The 21918-nt window shown below is 58.2% G+C and overlaps 1 protein-coding gene across 3 annotated transcripts in view; it reads left to right on the top strand.

Moving 5' to 3' along the window:
* LRRN2 (leucine rich repeat neuronal 2) overlaps nucleotides 1-18457 on the top strand; it is a 59376-nt gene extending 40919 nt beyond the window's left edge. Inside the window, exons 2-4 of one of the 3 annotated variants that reach the window (XM_081112399.1) lie at nucleotides 2918-3134; nucleotides 9056-9273; nucleotides 15466-18457. In XM_081112399.1, coding sequence (XP_080968525.1) covers nucleotides 15685-17847 — 2163 coding nt within the window. In that variant the 5' untranslated portion in view covers nucleotides 2918-3134; nucleotides 9056-9273; nucleotides 15466-15684 and the 3' untranslated portion in view covers nucleotides 17848-18457. Of the gene's footprint in view, nucleotides 1-2917; nucleotides 3135-9055; nucleotides 9274-12422; nucleotides 12485-15465 lie in introns of those variants that run through there. The other 2 variants (XM_081112401.1, XM_081112400.1) reach the window with 2 other exon arrangements.
* Nucleotides 18458-21918: the final 3461 nt, after the last annotated feature.

The raw sequence follows: 21918 nt of genomic DNA on the forward strand, positions 1-21918 counted from the left end.
GACCCTGGTACTCAGAGGAGATGGACTTGGCTTCAGGCCCCAGCCAGACACTTGCCTGTGGCAGCCAGGAAGAGAGGCTGGGCCTTTGTGTGTGCTGGCCAGTCCTTGGGGCCTGGGTGTGACCTTTCACATGCACATGCTAGGCCTGGGGGGTTAGGAGTGAGTGCCAGGAAGATCCCCCCGCCCTTCCCCACCCCCCATCTCTCCCCCCGGCTTCATGCGGGAATGTTTGCCTGGCTGGGGACTGGAGTGGAAGCCATTCTCAGGATAAGAGGTTACCAGCTATAGGAGGTGGCCGGGCACTGGTTTGAACCACACCTCTGCTACAGACCCCTTCCTTGGTCTCAGACAGTCACTGTAAGCCTCGGGGTCCCGGTCTGTGATGAGAATGCCGCCTTCCTACTCCACGGGGGAGGAGGACTCAACGAGGTCAGGCAGGGGAAGGCTGCGCTTGGTGCCAACGTAAAACGTGCTGCTGTGGATGCTGAAGCGAGGGTTGGGGGGCCTGGCCGGGATAATAACTCTGTGAACCCTGACACGTGGGGTCAATGCTGGTGATTAGATCCCCAGACTGCTGCCTGCGGACAAGCCCAAGGCCTAATGCTTGGGCCGGGGAGCAGGCACTCAGTTGGGGCCTCTCCACACTCAGGGAATGCTTTCCTGGAGCAGGAGAGAGGCCAGGGAAAGTGGAGAAGAGAAAACCCCAGCACTTTCTCCTCTGTGCGCCCCGTTCCTCAGCTCCTGGAGGAACTGAGCTGCGTAATACAATGGGATTTAATAAAATGCCTTTAACTCCCAAAGTTTGTCTGCTGCCAGCTCCTTAATTAAATTGCCCAATGCCGCTCTGCGATGGCAGCACAAACTCCTGTGTTTAAAGAGCACGGTGTTGCCATGGCACCCCCGACAGACAGGGCCAGCGGGTGTGGAGGAACATACAGATGAGGCGTGGGGGTGGCCCCTGCCCACTTGTCCACCCCATACCCTGCGTGTACACACACACACACACACACACACACACACAATCAGGCAGGCTCTGATTTCCTGGGAAAGGCTTTATCCTCACTAGGAATGCTGAGCCTGGACCTTGCAAAGGGAGACTCAGGGTGGCAATGGGGGCATTTGAGCAAAGCAGAGCTGGCCAACTGGTATGGCTGTGGCAGGTCCCTGGGGCAGCTGTGTGTCTCATCTCCCCAGCCCAGGATCTGAGAGGAGCAGCCCCCCTCCAGGGGCACTTTACAAATACACTGTCTATGCCTGCCTCCACCGGGGAAGGGAGGGACGCACTGGACCAGTCTGATTGGCTGGATGGAAGGAGTATGTGCTTTCACACGTGGAGGGTGGAGGACAGAGGATTGCAATTTCTGAATTTTCCTTCAGATGCAGTGGCTCTCAGTCCAGGCTTCCCATTAAAACCATTTGGGGGATTTTTTCACCAACATTGTATGCAAATTTTCAAATATACAGCAAAGTTGAAAGAATTTTACAGTGAGCCACAGTATGCCCACCATCTACCAGACCCTACCATTAACCTTTTCCTAGACTTGCGTTATCACATCCTCCATCTGTCCCTCAATCCATCTTATTTTGGGTGCATTTCTAAGTAAATTGCAGACATCAGTACACGTCATTCTAAATTCTTCAGTATGCGTAACTATGGACTTTAATTTTTGGACTTTAATTAGGGGTTTTTTTTTTCTTTTGATATAAAATTTACATACAATGAAATCCTGGAGAGTTTTGTGTGTGTTTTAAATGCCAAGTCCCCAGAGATTGGCTGAATTGGTCTGGAGAGGGACAGGGCAGCGATTCTCATTTTTATCACCCCCAAGCAAAATGTGGAACTCCCCCGGCCACGCCCTTTAAGCCCCAGGCCCCTCCCACCAGGTGCTCTCCGTGTATGCCCTCCACCTCCAAGTGCACGCTTTGTTTATTTACTGTGGCCCTCGGCGCCCAGGCACATCCATTGTTCTCGTGTTTGCGTCGTGTCCATTTCCCAACGGCAGAAACCATATCCGGTTGAGATGCCGTGCGTGTCGCAGCAATGAAGCCGTATACCCTTTATTTGGCTTATCGGGGTGCTTGTGAGGACTCGGACTGTGAAGTGGATGGAAAAGACAATGATGCTAGTGGAGGGCATTCCGAGTTTTCGATGGCAGTGAGCACGGGGTCCTGGTGGTCACAGCTGAGGACAGCGGCAACAGTGGGTCTGGTGCTATTGATAGAGATGATGGGCTGTAGGTGGGGTCACCAGGTGGTCATCGTGGTGACACTGCTGACGTCACCCTCTGAGGGCGATGTGCAGGCAGGTGCTTATCCGCCCACTGATGCCCACCTGGGAAAGTGCTGGTTGTCACATAAACCGGATGTTCGGTCTTCCCACCGGAGAACGCCACGGTTGCAAGGCGCAGCTCCTTCCGAAATGCTGAGGCCACCCGAGAGCATTCACCCCCAAAGCCTGGAAGATGCCGGACTGCGCGCTGCAGCTCACGCTCAGCCGCCCTGTTCCACTGCCAGGCCCGGCCCCTGGAGTCAGTGCGAGAGGGTCACTGGGAAGGTTTATTTGGGATGAGCAGACCTGGGAGCCACTGGACTTGGGATGCCAGCCTTCTCACGACCGATAGGGCTTTTACTTGCTGCCTGTGTGGTTTCCTGTCCTTCCATGCCGGGTACACTCTTAAGGGAGGACAGAGGGGAAGTGACCCCTCCCTTAACCCAGGCGACAGGGGCCAGAGCGATGCAAAGCCCGTGCTTAGCTGGCGTCGCTCTGAATTGTTCTGGGCTACTGGGCTAAGGAGGGAGGTCCAAGGAAGAGGTTGGGCTGCTAAGACTTTTTTGTTTTCTAGTATATAAATAAGCCCAGAGAACGATGCTGAAAAACACCTTTAAAATAACGTTGCCCAACCCTTTTGTTTTACAGATGAGAAAACCTGGGCCACGTGGGCAGCAAATAAAATCCCTGTTGAGAACAACAATAAAATACCCTCGTGTACATATATCTCTAAAGATGCAAAGACACCCCACGCCTGTGGTCTGACTGGAACTTAGACCAGCCCTGCGAGCTGCCGGGAGCTTCCTGCCCGTCTGACGATGGCTCCCGAGTCCCTCCCAGATTCTTCCCACTAGCAACGAGCCAGGTGATGTTTTGTAGCACGTGCAGCTCATCGTACATTTTTCACACTCGTGCTTTCATGTATCTGTGCCGCATCTCTGTGCAAAAGCCTTCTGTCCCCACTTCTCGGGGGAGGAAACGGAGGTTCCTGGAGGTTAAGCATCTTGCCCAGCTGGCACAGCTTCACTGTGCAGCGTGGACCTCGAACCCAGGATCCCTGTGCTCATGTCCTAGGGTTGCCATACACAAAGCACTACTAGCCACGAGGCTTAAATACCGGAAATCCGTTGTCTCACAGCTCTGAGGTCAGAAGTCTGGAGTCAGGGCGTCCATCAGACCAGGCTCCCTCTGAAAGCTGTAGGGGAGACTCCCTCCTGGCTAATCCCCTCAGCTTCTAGGGGTGTCTCCCCTCAGCTTGCAGCTGCAGCCCTCCCGTCTCCGCCTCTATCCCCACATCACTCTCCCAGTGCCTGTGTGTCTGCATCCAAACTTCCCTCCTTTTACACGGACGCCAGCCATTGGGTTAGGGCAGTGGTTCTCCACCTTCTGGCCCTTTAAATACAGCTCCTCATGTTGTGACCCAACCATAAAATTATTTTTGTGGCTACTTCATAACTGTAATGTTGCTACTGTTATGAATCGTAATGCAAATATCTGATATGCAGGATGGTCTTAGGCGACCCCTGTGAAAGGGTCGTTCGACCGCCAGAAGGGTCGCGACCCACAGGTTGAGAACCGCTGGGTTAGGGATGACCTCGTCTTAACTTGATCCCATCTGCAAAGACCCCATTTCCAAATGAAGGTCACATTCACATGTACTGGGAGTTAGGGCTTCAATATATCTTCGGGGGGAGGAGGGGTCACAGGTCAACCATACCCTCCCTGACCCAAGCCAGTGGCCTTCCACACGTGCAGTTTGCACCTGTGCCCCATCCCGTCCATTTCCTCCTCCCCATCTCTCACCACGGAGGACGAGGCACTCCCCTCTCCTGCAAGACAGGGAGCTGGGAGCACTTGTCATCTTCTGCTTCCCGAGTCACCAAGATGCTAAGGTAGAATCATGAAATACAATTGGGCCTTTTGTCCTCTCTATTCCCAGACAGTAAAAATCATTAAGGCTTGCTCTTAATTAGTTTAATTTCGAGACTTCTCAATATTGATTTAACCTCCACTCCTTTGTACTTGCTGCAGGCACTGAATTATGCCTGTTATTGATCGTGGGTGGAAGCGTTTCCAGCCACCAGATTCGGGGGCGCTGGGAGCCGCGGGTCCCCACCCCGCCCCCGGGGTGGGGGGGTGGTGCTGGGCTCAGGAGGCGGGGACCAACTCGGGGAGAGGGAGCCTCTAGGCCAGATTGGGGTGGGCCCTCCCCCGAGGAAGGGCTGCTCGGCTTAGGCCCGGGGCCAATCTCTTTCTCTTGGGTTGGCCCAGACTCAGGGAGTTTGAATGAGAAGTCAGCTGACAGTCTCCCAGTCCCATCCAGGCCCGAGGAGAGCTGGGCAGGGGGCGCTGCAGGAGGGTGACGTGGGGTCAGGATTTAGAGCACAGGCTTCGGCACCAGCCACCACCGAGCTGGAGTCCTGGCTCGACCAGCTGCGCGTCCTTGAGCATCTCACCCCTGTGACATGGGCCAGTCACCCCATGTCAGTGTTGTTGTGAGCATTCAGTGCAGCCACTCAGGGCAGGCCCCAGCCCAAGGCCTGGCTCCGTCCTCCGTCAGTGGCTACCATGGTCACTGCTGCTGTCCCCCGGAAGAGAAGGCCTAGACTTGGCAGCACACTCTACCTTCTAGCCCCGGCCGCATTACTCTCTGGCTGTGTGATCTTGGGCAACTCATTTTAACATCCTTTCCATTGAAATGGGAGTAACGGCACCTCCGACCCTGCGGGGCTGTTGCGAGAATCACATAGGATGGTGGATACGGAAGAATTTAAATTGCAAGGAGCATCCACTTCTGATGGATTATGAGCGTTGATGGTTATAGTGGTCACTGCCCTCCATGCGCCCGTTGGCGGCCCTCTGCCTGCACCACCGTGTCCAGGCCGCTCAGCTCTGGCGCGCTGCTCCAGCCTCCTCCCCACATCACGCACACGGGACCTGGGGGCGGCCACCTCGGAATTCATGCCCTGCGTTTTACCCAGGCTGCCTCCAATATGCGCACAGCGCCTTCCGCCATCTGTGTGCCTGCTGACCTGCTGACTCAGGCAGCACTTCCCTGGTGGTTTTTTTTAAACAGCTTTAGTGAAGTTGTAAATTTGCATTCCATCAAATTCACCCACTTTTAGTGTGCAATTCAATGACATTGCTCTGATTTTTTTGCCCAACTTCCCACCTGACGCAGAAGTGTGTTCTCTCCTCCCTTGTGCCCGTTGCCCTTGGTAAGTGTCTGTGACGCCCGCTACAATGCTGTGGCAGAGCGGTTTTTCATCTGTGCCTTCCTGCCTGCCCTCCCCATAACCTTGTACCCCCACACCCGCATCACACCAGCATCCAATCAGGGCTCGGGGAATGCTCATTGTGGGCACAGTGGAGGTGAGGGGGGTTCTGGAAACTCTAGTCTTAACTGTCAAAATAATGATAAGAAACTCATTATATACATATATATATATACACACACACATACACATACATATACACATACATATACATGCATATACACATACATATACACATACATACACATACACATACATATACGCATACACATACACATACGCATACACATACACATACGCATACATATACATAATTCTAATCTCAGCTTGGCCATTATCTCAAATGGGAGCAGCTGGAGGGCTTAGGCAAACCTAGACCACTGGCCCCTCCCTCAGAGAGTCTGAGTCAGGAGGGGCTGGGTCCGAGAACCCGCATTTCTAACAAGTTTGCAGGTGATGCTGATGCCGGGGCCCAGGAACCACCGTGTTAGAACTGCCCGCCGCTCTGGCCCAGCCCCCTCATTACCTGGGTGAGGAGCCAGGGCCTGGAGAAATGAGAGGACATGTTCCCAGTCGGTCCCAAAGCCCAGACAAAACCCAGGCCTGTGTCCTGGCCTCTGCCTCCCCTCTGGCTTCAGAGAAGCAGGCTGAGGGGTGCAGAAGGTGGACAGAGTTTCCCCTAGGCCTGGGCCCACCTGGGGAGGGGAGGTGGAGGAGGGGCTGCTGAGGGAGAGGTCAGCGGGATTGGAGAGGGGACCAAAGGCAGGGGACCAGGTGAACGAGTGGCCAGGGCAGGCCTGCAGGAGGAGGTGAGGGATGACAGCCATTCTCCCCGCAGTCAGAAGGGAGGGGGTTGGGAGGGGCTGCTGCAGGCCTCAGCTGCAGCCATTCATCTCGCAGGCTGCCTGAGACAGCTGACAGAGGGAGCAGGCGCTGAGCCCGGCAGACACCAGGCTCCTTCCGCCAGCGATTTATCTCTGGGCTTCATCTGGCAAACCTGCTGATGAAACGAGTCTCCTTCTCTCTCCGCCTCATCAATTTTCATTCTCATTTCATTTTCCTTTTCCGTTAGAAGCCATTCAGCCTTTCTCCTTGTTTAACTGGCCTCCCCATTTGATCCACTGCCCATTCTCCTCAGCCATCCAGGCCCCCAATCCTGTCCCCAACATCTCCCCCCAGCTCCACTCCCCATGCCCTGGGGGTCCCTCCCTCTGTGCACAAATACTGGAGAGAGAAACCCAACGCACCTCCCGCCCCATCGATCTCCCCCATTCACCTCAAACAAGACTGGAAGATTCATGGTGCTTCCCTTTAGTTCTGGAGCAGCTCACAGTCTGAGAGAAGAGATGAGCATCATACTGGATTGGATTCTTAGAGGATGCGGGAAGGGGCGAGGGGCTGGTTAATTGGTGATGGCTGTGGTCAGGGACAGCTTCTGAGAGGTGCAGTATAAACTGAGATTTCAGAGATGGGAAGACATTACACACATGAGAAAGCGAACTTCTAGGCAAGGGCCCTGCATGTGCAAAGGCACTGGGGCAGCGGAGTATTGCTTGCACCTCTCTGAAGGCTCCCCCTGCCCTTGTATCTAGCTCCTAGGAACCCACTGTGCCCAAAGGGATGTCCTGGGGCCCTGGCTTCCCGAGGGAGCCTTTTGAGAATGCTACCGGGTCTGCCCCACACCCCCACCTGATTCTAGAAAGAACAGGAGGGATTATAGGGAAGGAGGCTGGAGGGCTCACGGATCTGGGCGTGGCTGCCCCTCTGGCTTCTGACTGGCCAAGGTGGAATGCTGTCAAGCTGGGACATTTAGGCTCTGCCGGAGGGACCTCTTCCCCCTTCCAGTGTCTGTCTGGTGGTCTAGAAGCCAGGGATTGTGCCTCAGCAAACAGAGGAGATGAAAGGGAAGGGGGCTCTACTGAGCTCCAGGCACTTACTTTATGGACATCCCCCCCATGAGGCAGGAGCACCTGAGTGAGGATGCCCAAGGCCAAGAGCCAGCACCAGGATTCACAGGGGAACCACTAGCCTAGTCCTCGCGGGGCGGAGGGCGGGGGCGAGGGGGGTGGGGGGCGTAGAGGCCACAGGATTTGGCCGGAGCGGAGCCTGAGAGAGCTCCGGAAGGGTGAGCGTCATCAGAGGATCCTGTTGAATCCAGAAGCAGAAACTGAGTCAGAGAGAAGCGCCTTCTCTCCCTGAGGGAAGGGCTCAAGTGGCTGAGCAGCGGCCAGAGCCATGGGCAGAGGCAGGGGCAGGGGCAGGGCGCGGGCCTGAGGAAGCCGGGCTCTGGGTGCCACTGTGTCTCCTGCCAGTTGGTGAGGAAGGAGGCAGAAGGGGCCTGAGCCCAGACGTCGAGCCCCCTGGTCTTCGGGAGCTCTGAACATCCAGCCCTTCCTCTCTCCCTGCCCTCCCTTCCGTGCCTTTCTTTCCTGCTTCCACAGATGTTTTCTGAGCTCCTACGGTGTGCCAGACGGTTGGAGGAACTGGCCACTTGGAGCATAGTCCCTTCCCCTGAGGGGCCCACAGTCTGGTGGGGGAGACAGACAGACAAGTAAGCAGGTAGTTTATGACAGAGGGATGTTGGGGCACAGGAGAGGGAGGGGTGGAGCAAAAGTCTGGCAGCGCCTGGCGGTGGGACCTGCCGGGTACTGCTCTCCACGCGGGCAGGATGGCTCCACTCCCTGCAGTCCTTTCGGTGCAGTGCGACAAGACAGAAGGACTGGCACCCTCCACTCCTAACTCAGAAATAGCCGGACAGGCTGCCTCCCAGGCCCAGAGCTCTACCACCCTCTGTCAGGAGGGTGGGGACAGCGCTATGCCCGGGACAAGCCCCTTCCCTCCCGGCCCAGAAGGGGTTTTTACTGGAACCCTGACGCCTCTCCAGAGAGGAGGGGAGGGGAGGGGAGGACACCAGACACCTCCTCTTTCCCCAGAGGATGCCTCCAGTGTCCCTCCCTGCTCTCCTCCAAGACCAACCCCCCCACCCCCCACCCCCAACCATTTACTCTTGGAAGTCAGCTTCTGGCACCAGAATCATAGGCAGAGAGAGGGCTGCCAGTGAAACACACCCGGGCCCAAATCCTGGCTCTCCACACTTCGCTGTGGGTCTTGGGCTGGCCACTGAGCTTGGGGTTTCTGTCCTAAAAAGTGCCTCCTCCCAGGTTGCGGGGTGCGGCCAGCACATAGAGACCCCAGCAGGGAGGAGGCACATCTTCCTCTGGGGCTGCGCTCTCTGCATCCCTGCCCTGGTGTCAACCAGAGCTGAAGAGACTCACTTACCAAGAGGGGGATGCTCAGTGGAACAATGGTTTTCCAGCTTTTGTAGCTGCAACCCAAGGCCAAACACGCATGCCTTTTCATCATGTCCCTGTACAGTGTGTGTGCGTGCACGTGTGTGTGTGCGTGTGTGCGTGTGTGTGTAAAATAGGGGGGGGATTCTCAGCAATGTTTAGTCTAGCTACACACAATGCACTCTGATGTTTCTATTTTCATTTCTGTTTTTAAAATGCAGATTGTGACCCACTTTCAACTGTTTTCATGGCCCACTGATGGGCTGCCCTTCACAGTTCACGGCAGTAGAGCACGCCCTGCCCCTGCAGGGGAGGTCTGCCCTGCACCGCACTCTGGAGAGACAGAAATCAATAGCGGAGCATCGTTTCCTCGAGGGGCCCGCAGCCTGGCCAGGACGGCACACCTGCAGCCTGACAGCGAGAACGGTGCTGTGTGGAGGTCTGTCCCAGGGTCTCTGGGCCTGCGGGGTCGGGGGGGGGGGGTAACCACCCTTGTAGAGGGGACTGGGGAAAGCACCTCGGAGGAGGGGGCATTTAGGAGGGGTTTTGATGGCTGAAGAGGAGCTCGGTAGTTGAAGCTGCTTTGCAGGCGGCCTGAGATGCCCAAGGGGTGAAAGGAAGTTGCAAGTCTGGTTTAGTGGGAGCACAGGGTGTCTGGGCAGGAGAGGCTCACTTAAGGGTGAGGAAGAGAGACCAAAGAGCACGGGGGGGGGGGTGAAGAGGGAGGAAAGGGAAGGGTCAAGATGGCAGAGGGTTGCAGCCGTGGAGGCACGTGGCAGGGGTGCTGCCTGAGAGAGATGGGGCTGAAGAAGCAAGAGCAGGTTTGGTGGGAGGAGATGGAGAAGATGCTGGGATTGGGGCACGTTGAGTGTGAGGAGCCTCTGAGGCAAGCGGGTGGAGGCGTTGGGGGCAGTTAGAAGTGAGGCTGGGCCCGCCTTCCTGACCACCTGTGGGCCTGTCCTCAGCCCAGTGCCCCAGAGCCCTAAGGAGAAGACCGGGAGGGGGGGTGAGCAGAAAGGGGGTGAGCAGCGCTGCAGCAGACACTGGCCAGGACCCAGCAGGGCTGCGGGGAAGGGAGTCACAGGGGCGCACAGGACCAGGAGGTCATCCTGCCATCTCCCTGCCTCGAGGCAGCCTGGCACTCACGGGCCCAGGCCATGGATCCAGCCAGAGCAGGGCCCTAAGGCGTAGAGCAATTTCCCGATACGGGAACTATGGAACGAGAAAGAGGACTCAGTCTCCCTTCCTGGAAAAGGCTGATGACGCATGAGACCCTGAGAAGCCAGAGCCCTCAGGGAACACAAGGATGAATTGGGTGAACTTCAAGTCTGAAGTTCTGGCATTTCCTAAAGTTTCCAAAGACCGTGTCCCCGGCTGTGATGGAAAAGGAAGGGAAATCTGGGTTTAAAAGATGAAACTGGCCCTATTTTGTTTGGCTCGGTGGTTAGAGCACTGGCCTGCAGACTGAAGGGTCCCGGGTTCAGTTCCGGTCAAGGTGACTATCTTGGTTGCAGGCTCGATCCCTGGCCCTGGTCAGGGCACAGGAGGGAGGCAACCAATTGATGTGTCTCTCTCACATCAATGTTTCTCTCTCTGTCTCTCTTCCTCCGTTCCACTCTCTCTAAAAATCAATGGAAAAAACATATCCTCGAGGGAGGATTAACAACAACAAAAAAGATGAAACTGGTTGATGGTGACAGAAGTCAAGACAGTGGCTAACGCCAGATGGGGGGCGGGATGGGACTGGAAAGGAACCTTCCCAGGAACCTTCTAGAAGTCTGGAAATATTTCTGACTTGAGCTCAGTGGTAGTTATACTGGTATCCACAAATGTAGACATTCATGCAGCTGTGCCCTTGGAATTAGTGTTATTTGTGCACTCTGCTGTACAAATGTTACACCCCAATAATATTCTTTAAAAGTTGAATACAAACGATGAGAGATGAGAAGAAAGAAGAGAAGATGGAATAAGAGGCAACATCAGGGGCAAATGAAGGGACTAAGAAGCGTGGCCTCTGCCTTATGCCCACAGCTATTCTGTGAGCCACGTCCCAGCCTGGGCCTTTGAGGCTCAGAGAATGACCCACTTTGCCCAAGGTCGCACAGCGAGGGGCAGAGCCAGGTTCAAACTGATTGCAAAGCCCAGGACCCTCCCTTCGCCTCTCCCCCTTTGCATGAGTCATGCATGGAATCCAGGCTCTGGAAGACTGGATAAAAGCCGCCCGCGCCCCCGCCGAGGTCTCCTTCCGCTCTGAGGTCCTAGTTGTCGGTGATTAAGTGAGCGGTGGGAGTGAGGGCCATGCTCACCTCCCAGGAGGGACAGAGGCCAGGTGCGCAGGCGGAGCGCTGGCTTCCCTCCCTCGGCAGCCCTTCCACCCAGCGCTTATCTGCGGGTGCGGAGGCCGGAGTTTATCAACGCTACACTCAATTATGCTGCCCATCTGTCTGCTCAGCTCAGGGGGGCCTGGCACTGAAGCTGCGAAGGCCGGGCAATCGATCACCGCCTGCCCACCTGCCCCTCCCTCCAGAACCCCAGCTCCCAGGGGTGAGGTGGAGGCGCGGGGGGGGGGGGGCGGGGGGAGATTTCGGGGACGGAGGCTGTGAGAGGCTGCAGGAGCAGCAATTTAGATGTGGCAGGAGCACAGGCACTGTGCTGGGGCGGGGCGGGGCTGGAGAGGAGGAAAGGGCAGCTCTGGCTCCTGACAACAGCGTCTGCAGAGCTTAGTTTAATAATCAGGCCCACACTCTGCTCAATCCAGAGCAGCTGCCTGGGGGAGGTGGGGCCTGCAGAGCCAGCCCTTCCAAGAGAAAACGTGGCCCCTGGAGTGGGCAACCTTGCTTCCCTGACTGTAGGTCCTGGGCCTTTTGTCTCCTGTGGCTGAAGGCCGTGTGGGCAGCAGTGCTGACAAAGAGCACCACCCCCAGCCCCCAGTCAGAAGGCAGGCCGGGGCCTGCGTGAGGCCGGCTGGCTCTGTTTGCCCTGTGGTTCCAGGCCCAGCCACATTCACCTGGGAACAGTGTCTTCCCTATGCGGTCCCGCCAGTAGGTCTCTCTCGCCAGGAGCCTAGGAGGGGCGTCTGAGGGTAGCCAGGGAGAAGGAGCTCGGACCCAGGCCATCTCTGAAGGGAACTGCGCCTGGGCGGGCACGCTGGGCCAACCCTGCACCCTGCTCCTATGAGACAGGCATTGATCGCAGGGCAGGGAGTGTTGGCTGGGCTGGCGGCTCAGGTTATGGAGTCAAAGACCCAGGTTTGAATCCTGACCCCGCCCGTAGAAGCTGTGCAACCTGTGACAAGTCACCCAACCTCTCAAAGCCTCTGTTGCTTTCCCTGCAAAAGGAGGCCAAGTCCCTTCTCTGCTTACACGCAGGGTTGTGGGAAGGTGACACGTTTCACTATTTGTATCCACTCACACGTACCCTCTCACGCACAGTGCTACACCCCGCACGATGGGGACACAAAAAGCACGTAAGACATGCCCCCTGCGCCAGGAGTTTGGAACCCAGGTGGGAAATGTACACGTGATAGTCTGAACTCCCGCTCACCCGGGAGATTGTGGATACAATTAGCTTTCTCTGTGCTCCTGGCAGAAATTGCTCATCAGCCTGCCTGAGTGGGTCGTGTGCAAGACAGCCTTGAATGGCGATGGCAGGTGAGTGGGCAGCCCTGAGCTCCACCCTGGACGGGGCTGCATGCTCAGCAGGGAGGGGGTGGGGGGCTTTTCTGGCCTTTGCCAAGTCTCGGGATCAGAGGTGTGAAAACATGAGTCATCTGGCCTCCTGGCGAGAGCCAGAGCATTGCCTCAATCACCCATCCCAGCCTGGGGTGCAGGGAAAGGCCCCTCTCGGAGGGTTTTAATTGTTTTTAGTGGTTTCGCTGTCCCTAAATTGTTAGAACAAAGGTGGAGGAGGAGAGATGCCCTGGACTCAGGCAGGGTCTGAGATGCCTGGGCCCCGCTGAAGACCCCTCCCACCCACCCACTCCAGCCTTCTCTCTGCCTGTGAATGGTCTCGGGCTCTCCCGATCACTTTGCATTTTGGGTGCTGCCTGAGAGGCAGCCTTAGAAGGTGTGGCATGCTATTGTCTATTTCTGCTCACAGCTCCCCACCCCATCACCTGGGGGCAACACTGAGCCCACAGTGGGCAAGCTTAATAGGGGCTTGTCCAGCTCTGGGATCCAACTTCTGTTCCTCCTGAAAGCCCTGGTTGCAGGGCCTCCCAACCCCAGGGGGTGAACGGAGCTGGAAGGAGACTAACATTAACGGAACTCTTCCCCTGTGCAACACAGTTCCCTTAGCCCTAATGACAACCTCACTATCCGTAAGGAACAGGCGCTCCAAGAAGCCCATAACTGCTCCCACGGGGCTCTGGTAGGAGGTGGTGGGTGCGCAACAGCAAGATCTCCTCGCTGGTGGGGTCTGCTCCTCGGGCCAGGTCTAGGGAGGAAGCGGGACTTCTGGCCTTGGACCCAGTTCCATGTCAAGGCCCTTCGGGAACCCAGCTGTCCCAGCTGCCTCTCCGCCCACGGAGTGTGCCGCCGAACCCCTTCCCCTGTTCCCGGCCACCAGGCATGGCTCGGGTGGCCGGGCCCCCCAGGCTCCCCCGGCACATGTATGCAGGTGCACGTGCATGTGTGCACATGTGTTTGTTTGCCCTGAGTTTTGTGGGTCAGTGCCCACATAAGTCATGGTTGGAAAAAACAACCATGACAAAATGCACCGAGGTAGCTGCAAAAGAAGGCGGGAGGGAGGTCGTCTGATGTAGACGACCTGCTCAGGGAGGGCACCATGCCTCCCACGGCTGTCCTGCCAGCCCAGGGTCCTGGACGCTGGATGAAGTGGGCAAAGAGCTCCTCTGGCCAGCTGAGCGGCACCCGTCTGAAAGGTGGTAGGAGACACAGCTCCCCGCTTCCCAAAGCTCCCTAGTGAGGAAGGAGACAAGAATGGGCACCCACCCTGCCGCTGCAGCCACCAGTGCACCCCGGGGTGCCCAGGGTAGGCTCTGGCCAGACCTGGGAACCAAGAAGCGTGGTGCAACTGGCACAAGCTCTGGGCATGGGGAGATTCCTAGCTCCTGCCCCTTGCCAGCCAAATTCTTTAACCTCTTCTGAACTTCAGTGTCTTCATCTGGAAACTGAAGGTATTAATGCTTGCCCTGTAGACTAATTGTGAAGGTTAAATCAGAAAGAGACATTCAGAGTCTTTGAAGGGTCCTGGCAAACTGCAGCATTCGATGAGCATGTGCACCGCCCCACTGCCTGCAGGTGGAAGACTCCCCAAATCAGACCTCCCCGGAGGAGTCAGCCAGGCCCAGGAAGGCCCCTGTCTCCCCACCGCGGTTCTAGGCCAAGGCTGGACTTTCTTCAGGGTGATGCCGCCTGGCTGTGGGGGCTGAGAACGGGGACTGGTCTCCTAGGTTGGGAGGGAGGAAACAGCAAAGGCTTGGATTCTAGTTTGTGGTGGGGATGGGGCCTGACCTCCTGGGGGGAGGGCCCCTGGGCCCCCGTGGTTGATTCATACAGGAAACACTCACTGGGCACCTGCCCTGTGCTACAAGCACAGTGACGAGCAAGACTAATGACGTGGACTCCCCTAGATGGGGAGACATTTCCACGTGCTGTGGTCAGGGCTGTGATGGGAGGCAGCATGGGGTCCTGTAAGAGCATAAAGCAGGCCCTCAGCCCGCCAGGGGCAGGAGGTGTGTGTGTGTGGGCGTGGGGAGGGGTTCTGGAGGAAGAGACTGGACTTAAGGGGAGTCTTGAGGAACAAGTAGAGGTTGCCTGGGAGACAACAGAAAGGAGATGCGAGAAGGGGGACATGTCAGGGTAACTTCAGCCTATAGGTTGTGCCCGGAGGGTAAGTGGGGTGGCAGCCAGAGGAGCCAGGAGAAGTGGCTGGGGCGGGCACAGAAGGTCTTACCTGCAGTGCTAAGGAGCTCAGATTGGACTTCTTAATCCCAGCACCCGGCAGCTCGGCCAGGCTGTTGGGAAGGGAAACCCCTGCCTCCAGGTAAGGACGTTGGCAAAAGCCCACGCTGCACCCTGCCCGGGAGGAGTGAGCAGACCCCAGGCAGGACCGCTCCCTTCCCCAGACAGTCTGGGGTGGGATCAGGGGCCACTGCCTTTCAGCTTCCTGGGAGCCCACCCTGGAAGGCAGAAGCCGCACCATCCTCTGCCCAGAGCGCTCAGAGGGACGACTGCAAACTCTCACTTTATGTTCCATTTACCGAGGGAGCCAGGGAGGCGGGTGGAGAGAGAGGAGAAAGCTTGGAGAATCCACTCCGCATCTCCCTGGGCTCAGAGGACTCTGAGGATGACAATGATCGCAGCCGTCCCCTCTCCACACACACACACACACACACACACACACACGCACACACGCACGCACATACACACCCCTTTCCCGAGTCTCCTGGAAGCTTCTAAGGCCCAATCTCTTCCTCCTGCCCCAAAGCCTCCCGGTCACCCACTTCCCGCCTCAGGTCCTAGGAAAGGACACTGAAGCCTAAGATACGGGTCAGGACCCAGGAGACCCAGCCGCTCAGCTCTCTGTGCCCCTGAGTCAGACAAGGCAGCGGGAGGAGGGATGGACCCTGCTGCTCTCCGCCTGCTTAACGCTCCCTCCTCCTCTCCAGGGCTGCCCGCTGGGCACGGCCATGAGTGAGCAGGCCCAGCGGACAAGGATGGGGAGCCGCACCCAGGAGGGCGAGGAGTGATGCCCCGCCGTCCCCCATGACCGCCCTGGGAGTGGGGCTCCCCAGGCCCTGGCAGGCTGCTGACCCTCAGCCTGCCAACCGCTAAGGGCGGGACTTGAGACGTTTCCTGTGGATGGTCCCCTCCCCTGCGGCTCCACCATGAGGCTCCTCGTGGCCCCCCTCTTGCTAGCATGGGTGGCTGGTGCCTCTGCCGCTGTGCCCGTGGTCCCCTGGCGTGTGCCCTGCCCCCCTCAGTGTGCCTGCCAGATCCGGCCCTGGTATACGCCCCGCTCGTCCTACCGCGAGGCCACCACCGTGGACTGCAATGACCTGTTCCTGACGGCCGTGCCCCCGGCGCTGCCCGCGGGCACGCAGACCCTGCTACTGCAGAGCAACGGCATCGTCCGCGTGGACCGGAGCGAGCTCGGCTACCTGGCCAACCTCACGGAGCTGGACCTGTCCCAGAACAGCTTTTCCGACGCCCGGGACTGTGACTTCCGGGCCCTGCCCCAGCTGCTGAGCCTGCACCTGGAGGAGAACCAGCTGACCCGCCTGGAGGACCACAGCTTTGCGGGGCTGGCCAGCCTGCAGGAGCTCTATCTCAACCACAACCAGCTGCGCCGCATCGCCCCGCGGGCCTTCGCCGGCCTCGGCAACCTGCTGCGGCTGCACCTCAACTCCAACCTGCTGCGGGCCGTGGACAGCCGCTGGTTCGAGATGCTGCCCAGCCTGGAGATCCTCATGATCGGGGGCAACAAGGTGGACGCCATCCTGGACATGAACTTCCGGCCCCTGGCCAACCTGCGCAGCCTGGTGCTGGCCGGCATGAGCCTGCGGGAGATCTCCAGCCACGCCCTGGAGGGGCTGCGGAGCCTGGAGAGCCTCTCCTTCTATGACAACCAGCTGGTCCGGGTGCCCCGGCGGGCGCTGGAGCAGGTGCCCGGCCTCAAGTTCCTGGACCTGAACAAGAACCCGCTGCAGCGGGTGGGGCCCGGGGACTTCGCCAACATGCTGCACCTCAAGGAGCTGGGGCTGAACAACATGGAGGAGCTGGTTTCCATCGACAAGTTCGCCCTGGTCAACCTCCCCGAGCTGACCAAGCTGGACATCACCAACAACCCGCGGCTGTCCTTCATCCACCCCCGCGCCTTCCACCACCTGCCCCAGATGGAGACCCTCATGCTCAACAACAACGCGCTCAGCGCCTTGCACCGGCAGACGGTGGAGTCGCTGCCCAACCTGCAGGAGGTGGGTCTCCACGGCAACCCCATCCGCTGCGACTGCGTCATCCGCTGGGCCAACGCCACCGGCAGCCGCGTCCGCTTCATCGAGCCGCAGTCCACCCTGTGCGCGGAGCCGCCGGACCTCCAGCGCCGCCCGGTCCGGGAGGTGCCCTTCCGCGAGATGACGGACCACTGCCTGCCCCTCATCTCCCCCCGCAGCTTCCCTCCCAGCCTCCACGTGGCCGGCGGGCAGAGCCTGGTGCTGCACTGCCGGGCGCTGGCGGAGCCAGAGCCTGAGATCTACTGGGTCACTCCGGCTGGGGTTCGACTGACAGCGGCCCGTGCAGGCAAGAGACACCGGGTGTACCCCGAGGGGACCCTGGAGTTGCGGAGGGTGACGGTGGCAGAGGCGGGGCTGTACACCTGTGTGGCCCAGAACCTGGTGGGGGCCGATACCAAGACCGTCAGTGTGGTGGTGGGCCGGGCTCCCCTGAGGCTAAGCAGGGACAAGGGATGGGGGCTAGAGCTCCGGGTGCAGGAGACCCACCCCTATCGCATCCTGCTCTCTTGGGTCCCCCCACCCAACACCATCGCCACCAACCTCACCTGGTCCAGCGCCTCCTCCCTCCGGGGCCAGGGGGCCACTGCTCTGGCCCGCCTGCCTCGGGGCACCCACAGCTACAACATCACCCGCCTCCTTCAGGCCACGGAGTACTGGGCCTGCCTGCAAGTGGCCTTTGCTGATGCCCACACCCAGTTGGCCTGCGTATGGGCCAGGACTAAAGAGGCCACTCCCTGCCACAGAGCCTTCGGGGACCGGCCTGGGCTCATCGCCATCCTGGCCCTGGCTGTCCTCCTGCTGGCAGCCGGGATAGCAACCCACCTCGGCCCTGGCCAGCCCAGGCAGGGCGTGGGTGGGCGGCCTCTCCTTCCAGCCTGGGCTTTCTGGGGCTGGGGTGCCCCCTCAGTCCGGGTGGTGTCTGCACCCCTCGTCCGGCCCTGGAATCTGGGACGGAAGCTGCCCACGTCCTTAGAGGGAGAGACAGGGTCACCACCATTGTCTCACAATTCCTGGAGCTCGTCCTGTCCTCCGCAGTAGAGAGAAAACGAGGACCGCTTTTTAACAAAAGGGAAGCGATCTGGGCCTGATGCCCTGCCAAGAACGTGACATGGACCCACGTGCTCAAGGCCGGACCGTGACAGACGGGGTCGGTGGCCCCAGGGGCTGCTCCTGCCACCCCCCAACCGTGGCCCTTCCCTTCTGGGGGGCTCCACTGCTGCCTCTTTGAGGAGCATCTGCAAGGGACAGAAGGACCTGGCGCAAACCTCCCACCTCCCCAGCTGTCTACATGCCCAGAGGCTCCTGGGCAGCGCCTGGCTGTCCCCTGCCCGTGTCCCCAGGCCCTCGGTCCTCAGGATGTGCCCCTCCTCTGCCGTTTCTCTGTTCAGCCTCAGTTGCTTGCTCCTCCCCCTCCCGGGCAAGGGCTGAAGGAGGCCTCTCCTCCCCCCGTCCCAGCGATCCCAGCCTGCTCTGAAGGACACTTGGACGAGGCTGCCCAGGACCCCCGCCTCCCCCTGGCAGCCCGGTTGGCCTCGGAGGTTGACTTTCTACAGGCAATTTTGTACCTTTGCGGAGGAATGTGTCACCTCCCCCAGCCCAGTTCGCTCTTTTCTCCTGTTTTGTAAAAAATAAAAGTAAATAAGAAAAACGTGCTAAGGAGGGAGGGGAGACAAAAGGGAAATAGTCCTTTGAATCCTGAGTACAAACCCGGAGCTCTGGGCTCAGGGGATCCCTGTGAGCCTAGAGGGGGGCGAGGGAGGGCCGGGAACGGAAGAGGAGAAAGCAAAGGAGGGGGAATGGCAAATCAGGGCATTGGTTTCCTTCAGGTTTCAATTCTGGCCTCTCCCAGACAGTCTGTAACCCTGAGCAGCGGAGCTGGGAAGAGGGACAAAGAGCCGAGAGGCTGACGAGAGAGGAAGAGATCACAGGCGGCAAGGAGGAGGGTCGGGGAGAGAACGGGAGAAGAAGCCAGAGATGGCGGGAGTGGAAATTTCCATCACCAAACACTGTCACCCCTCCTCATTCTCTGATAAGCAATTAACATGCCAGTGCCTAAGAAGCACTTCCCAGGCCTCTTTCTAATTAAGCAAACCCAAGGGGCAGAGTCATGCAGAGAACTGCAAACCATCAAGACAGCCAGAGCCTGGCTCACTGGGGCAGGAGCCTGTGTGGGGTGATAGGGGATGGGGGCGGGTGAGGGCCGTGGGACAATGAACTCGGTGCATTTATCTTTCCGGTCCGTTTCAGTATAATTTGCAGTGAGCCTGGCTGGTTTTTACGGTATTTTTTAAAAAACAGATTGACTTCCAAAGCCCACGTGTGAAGCGGACGTGTGTTGGAGAGGCCACAGGGGCGAGGGCAGGGGCTGCCGTGGGCCAGGCAGTGGGCAGCTCCAGAGCAAGAGGCCGCTGACCCCGGCCTCGTCCCGAGGTGTCTGGAGGAAGTGACGGAGCTCCTGAAACTGAAAAGCAGCAGCGCGTGAGCCTGAGGACCCCTGAGCTCCAGACACGCCGGCAGACTCCTCGGGGGCTGAGCTGAGCTGCCATGGAGTCACTGGTGGACGCCAGACTAGGAGGCAGGGCATCGGGCCCCACAGGACCCACACAGAGCACCCTCACCCCAGCCAGAGGGTGGTGCTCCTCCCTCAGTGAGCCCCGGAGAGCAGGGTTCTCTGAAGACCCTCACAAACGCCCGTTCAGAAGCCTGCTGCCCCTGCGCTCAGCCTGCCTTGGAGTCACCCAGGGCCTGCTGAGCGTGGATGGCCAGGCCCACCCCAGACTCCCCTAGGGGCCTCTGACCTAGATCTGGGCGGGTCCTGAGACTCTGCCTTCCTCACTCGTTTTCAGGGGACAGTGGTGCTGCTGGTCTGGGGGCCACACTTTGAGAACCTCAGAGCTCCATCCAGCATGATGTGGCTAGATTCAGAACCGTGGTCGGCAAACTGCAGCTTGCGAGCCACATGCGGCTCTTTGGCCCCTTGAGTGTGGCTCTTCCTAAGCCTTAGGAGAACCCTAATTAAGTTAATAACAATGTACCTACCTATATAGTTTAAGTTTAAAAAATTTGGCTCTCAAAAGAAATTTCAATCATTGTACCGTTGGTATTTGGCTCTGTTGACTAATGAGTTTGCCGACCACTGTGCTAGAACTTTCCACTCCTGCTCCAGGCCCCCAGGAGAGAGGGGGAAGGGGCCTCTGCTCCTCCCACTTCACTGGTGGGCTGCTCGGGTCAGCAGGCTCCATTCACACGTGCTCCTTCCCATGGGTGCTGATGTGGTCTTTGTGGAGGGGGTGGGCGAGCAAAGGCACAGCACACACGCTCCCGGCCCCTTCCGGAACCATGACCAACGCTCCTGTGGACTCCGGTGTTCTCTCCTGGTGAACTTTGGGGTCACCACAGCTACGTTCCGGGCAGAGCCGCCAACTGACTGGAGCTGGCCTGGGGAGCTAGCCTGTTCGCCACCCGTGATCCAGAAGGCATGTGGGGAGGAGGCGGGCAGGGCCTTTCGGATCATGGAAAATTGCCGCTGGAAATCGACGCCTCTCCTCGCTTTGCTGCCTTTCTGGATGGGCCCACATGGCACAGAGCTTCGAGGTCTTGCTCCCTTAAGTGAGCACCCAGGAGCCCTGGGCAGCCTGTGCAGCCCTGCAGCCCCCTCCTGTCAGCACCTGCTGCCACCCCACACCTCCCCTAGGAGCCCTGGGCCCAGCGGAGCAAGAGTGAGCAGCGCACAGCGGGAGGCCCGAGGCCTCAGCTCCCGCTGGCTCAGAATAGCCCAGACGTGCCTGGGTTGGAAGGTGGAAGGCCTCTTTGCTACCTTCCTTTCCCTCAGCTGCAGACCGGAAGCCCTGGGGGGTGGGGGGAAGCCTCTGGGGAGAGGGGGGGTCCGTTCTGGTGCCCAGTCTCCACACACCCAGTGTCTGACTGTACTGCTGCGTCCCTGGTGCCCTGGAGTCTACAGCCGCTTGAGTCCTTGCAAATGAGTCCCTTCTTCCTGGGAGGAAAGGCAGCTATGGCAATTACACCTGTCTCTCAACTGGATCCCCATGTCCTAAGCGCATTGGCCACCAGGAGCAGTTAGGTGAGCTGAGAGAGGACGGGACGAGCGGCCTTGTTTCTCCTGGAAAGAGATGCCACTGCAGGGACACAGCCCATCAGGAGGAAGGAGAAAGAGGCACTTGGTGGGTTGTTATTCCCTAGAATCGCTAGAAACTGAGGAAACGGGAGTGAGCAGCCTCGCCCTGGCACAGAGCTGGCATGTGCTCAGGTGCCTGTGAGCAGGCGGGAGGATGGGCGACCGTGCCCTGATGTCTATTAACACAGGCGAAGTGGCATTTGAAGTCAGCGTTCACACTAGACTGAGCGTGTAGGCAACTAAACATGCTGCGTTTAAAACAAACAAAATAGCTATTTACCCGGTCTCTTCTGTACGTGTAGGATTGCTTTTTTATTTTTTTATTTTATTTTTTTTTAAAATATATTTTATTGATTTTTCACAGAGAGGAAGGGAGAGAGATAGAAAGTTAGAAACATCGATGAGAGAGAAACATCGATCAGCCGCCTCCTGCACATCCCCCAATGGGGATGTGCCCGCAACCCAGGTACATGCCCTTGACCGGAATCGAACCTGGGACCTTTCAGTCCGCAGGCTGACGCTCTATCCACTGAGCCAAACCGGTTTCGGCAGGATTGCTTTTTTAACCCTCAATAGAAAGCAAGATTTATTTCTGTTTAAATGTTAAGTTATGTAAGACCTATCGTTTCCATCTATCGAGATGATTTCCAAACCCAGCCTAACTATTGACGTGTTAGCGTTCCCTCCCTAGTGCATGCCACTGCTCCGTTCTGTCCTGCCTTCTCTGTCCTCATCCACAGCTCAGATTGTGGAGCAGACCTGGGTGGACATGTGCTGTGGCTCACCACCAGCTGACACAGGGCCAGCAATCAACACGTCCGGCGTGGCTGCTCAGATAACTGCAAACCACTGAACTATACGATCTTGCACTGGCATTTCTGCGTGCTCCCACGAGGCTGGCTTCGTTGGAGTCGCTGTCAAAATGAGGAGACAGTGAGTTTGTGGCGTTCCTGGGAGCTGAGTCTAGTCCCTGG

The sequence above is a fragment of the Myotis nattereri genome (assembly GCF_964212035.1).
Source record: "Myotis nattereri genome assembly, chromosome: 18".
In the NCBI taxonomy this organism is placed as follows: domain Eukaryota; kingdom Metazoa; phylum Chordata; class Mammalia; order Chiroptera; family Vespertilionidae; genus Myotis; species Myotis nattereri.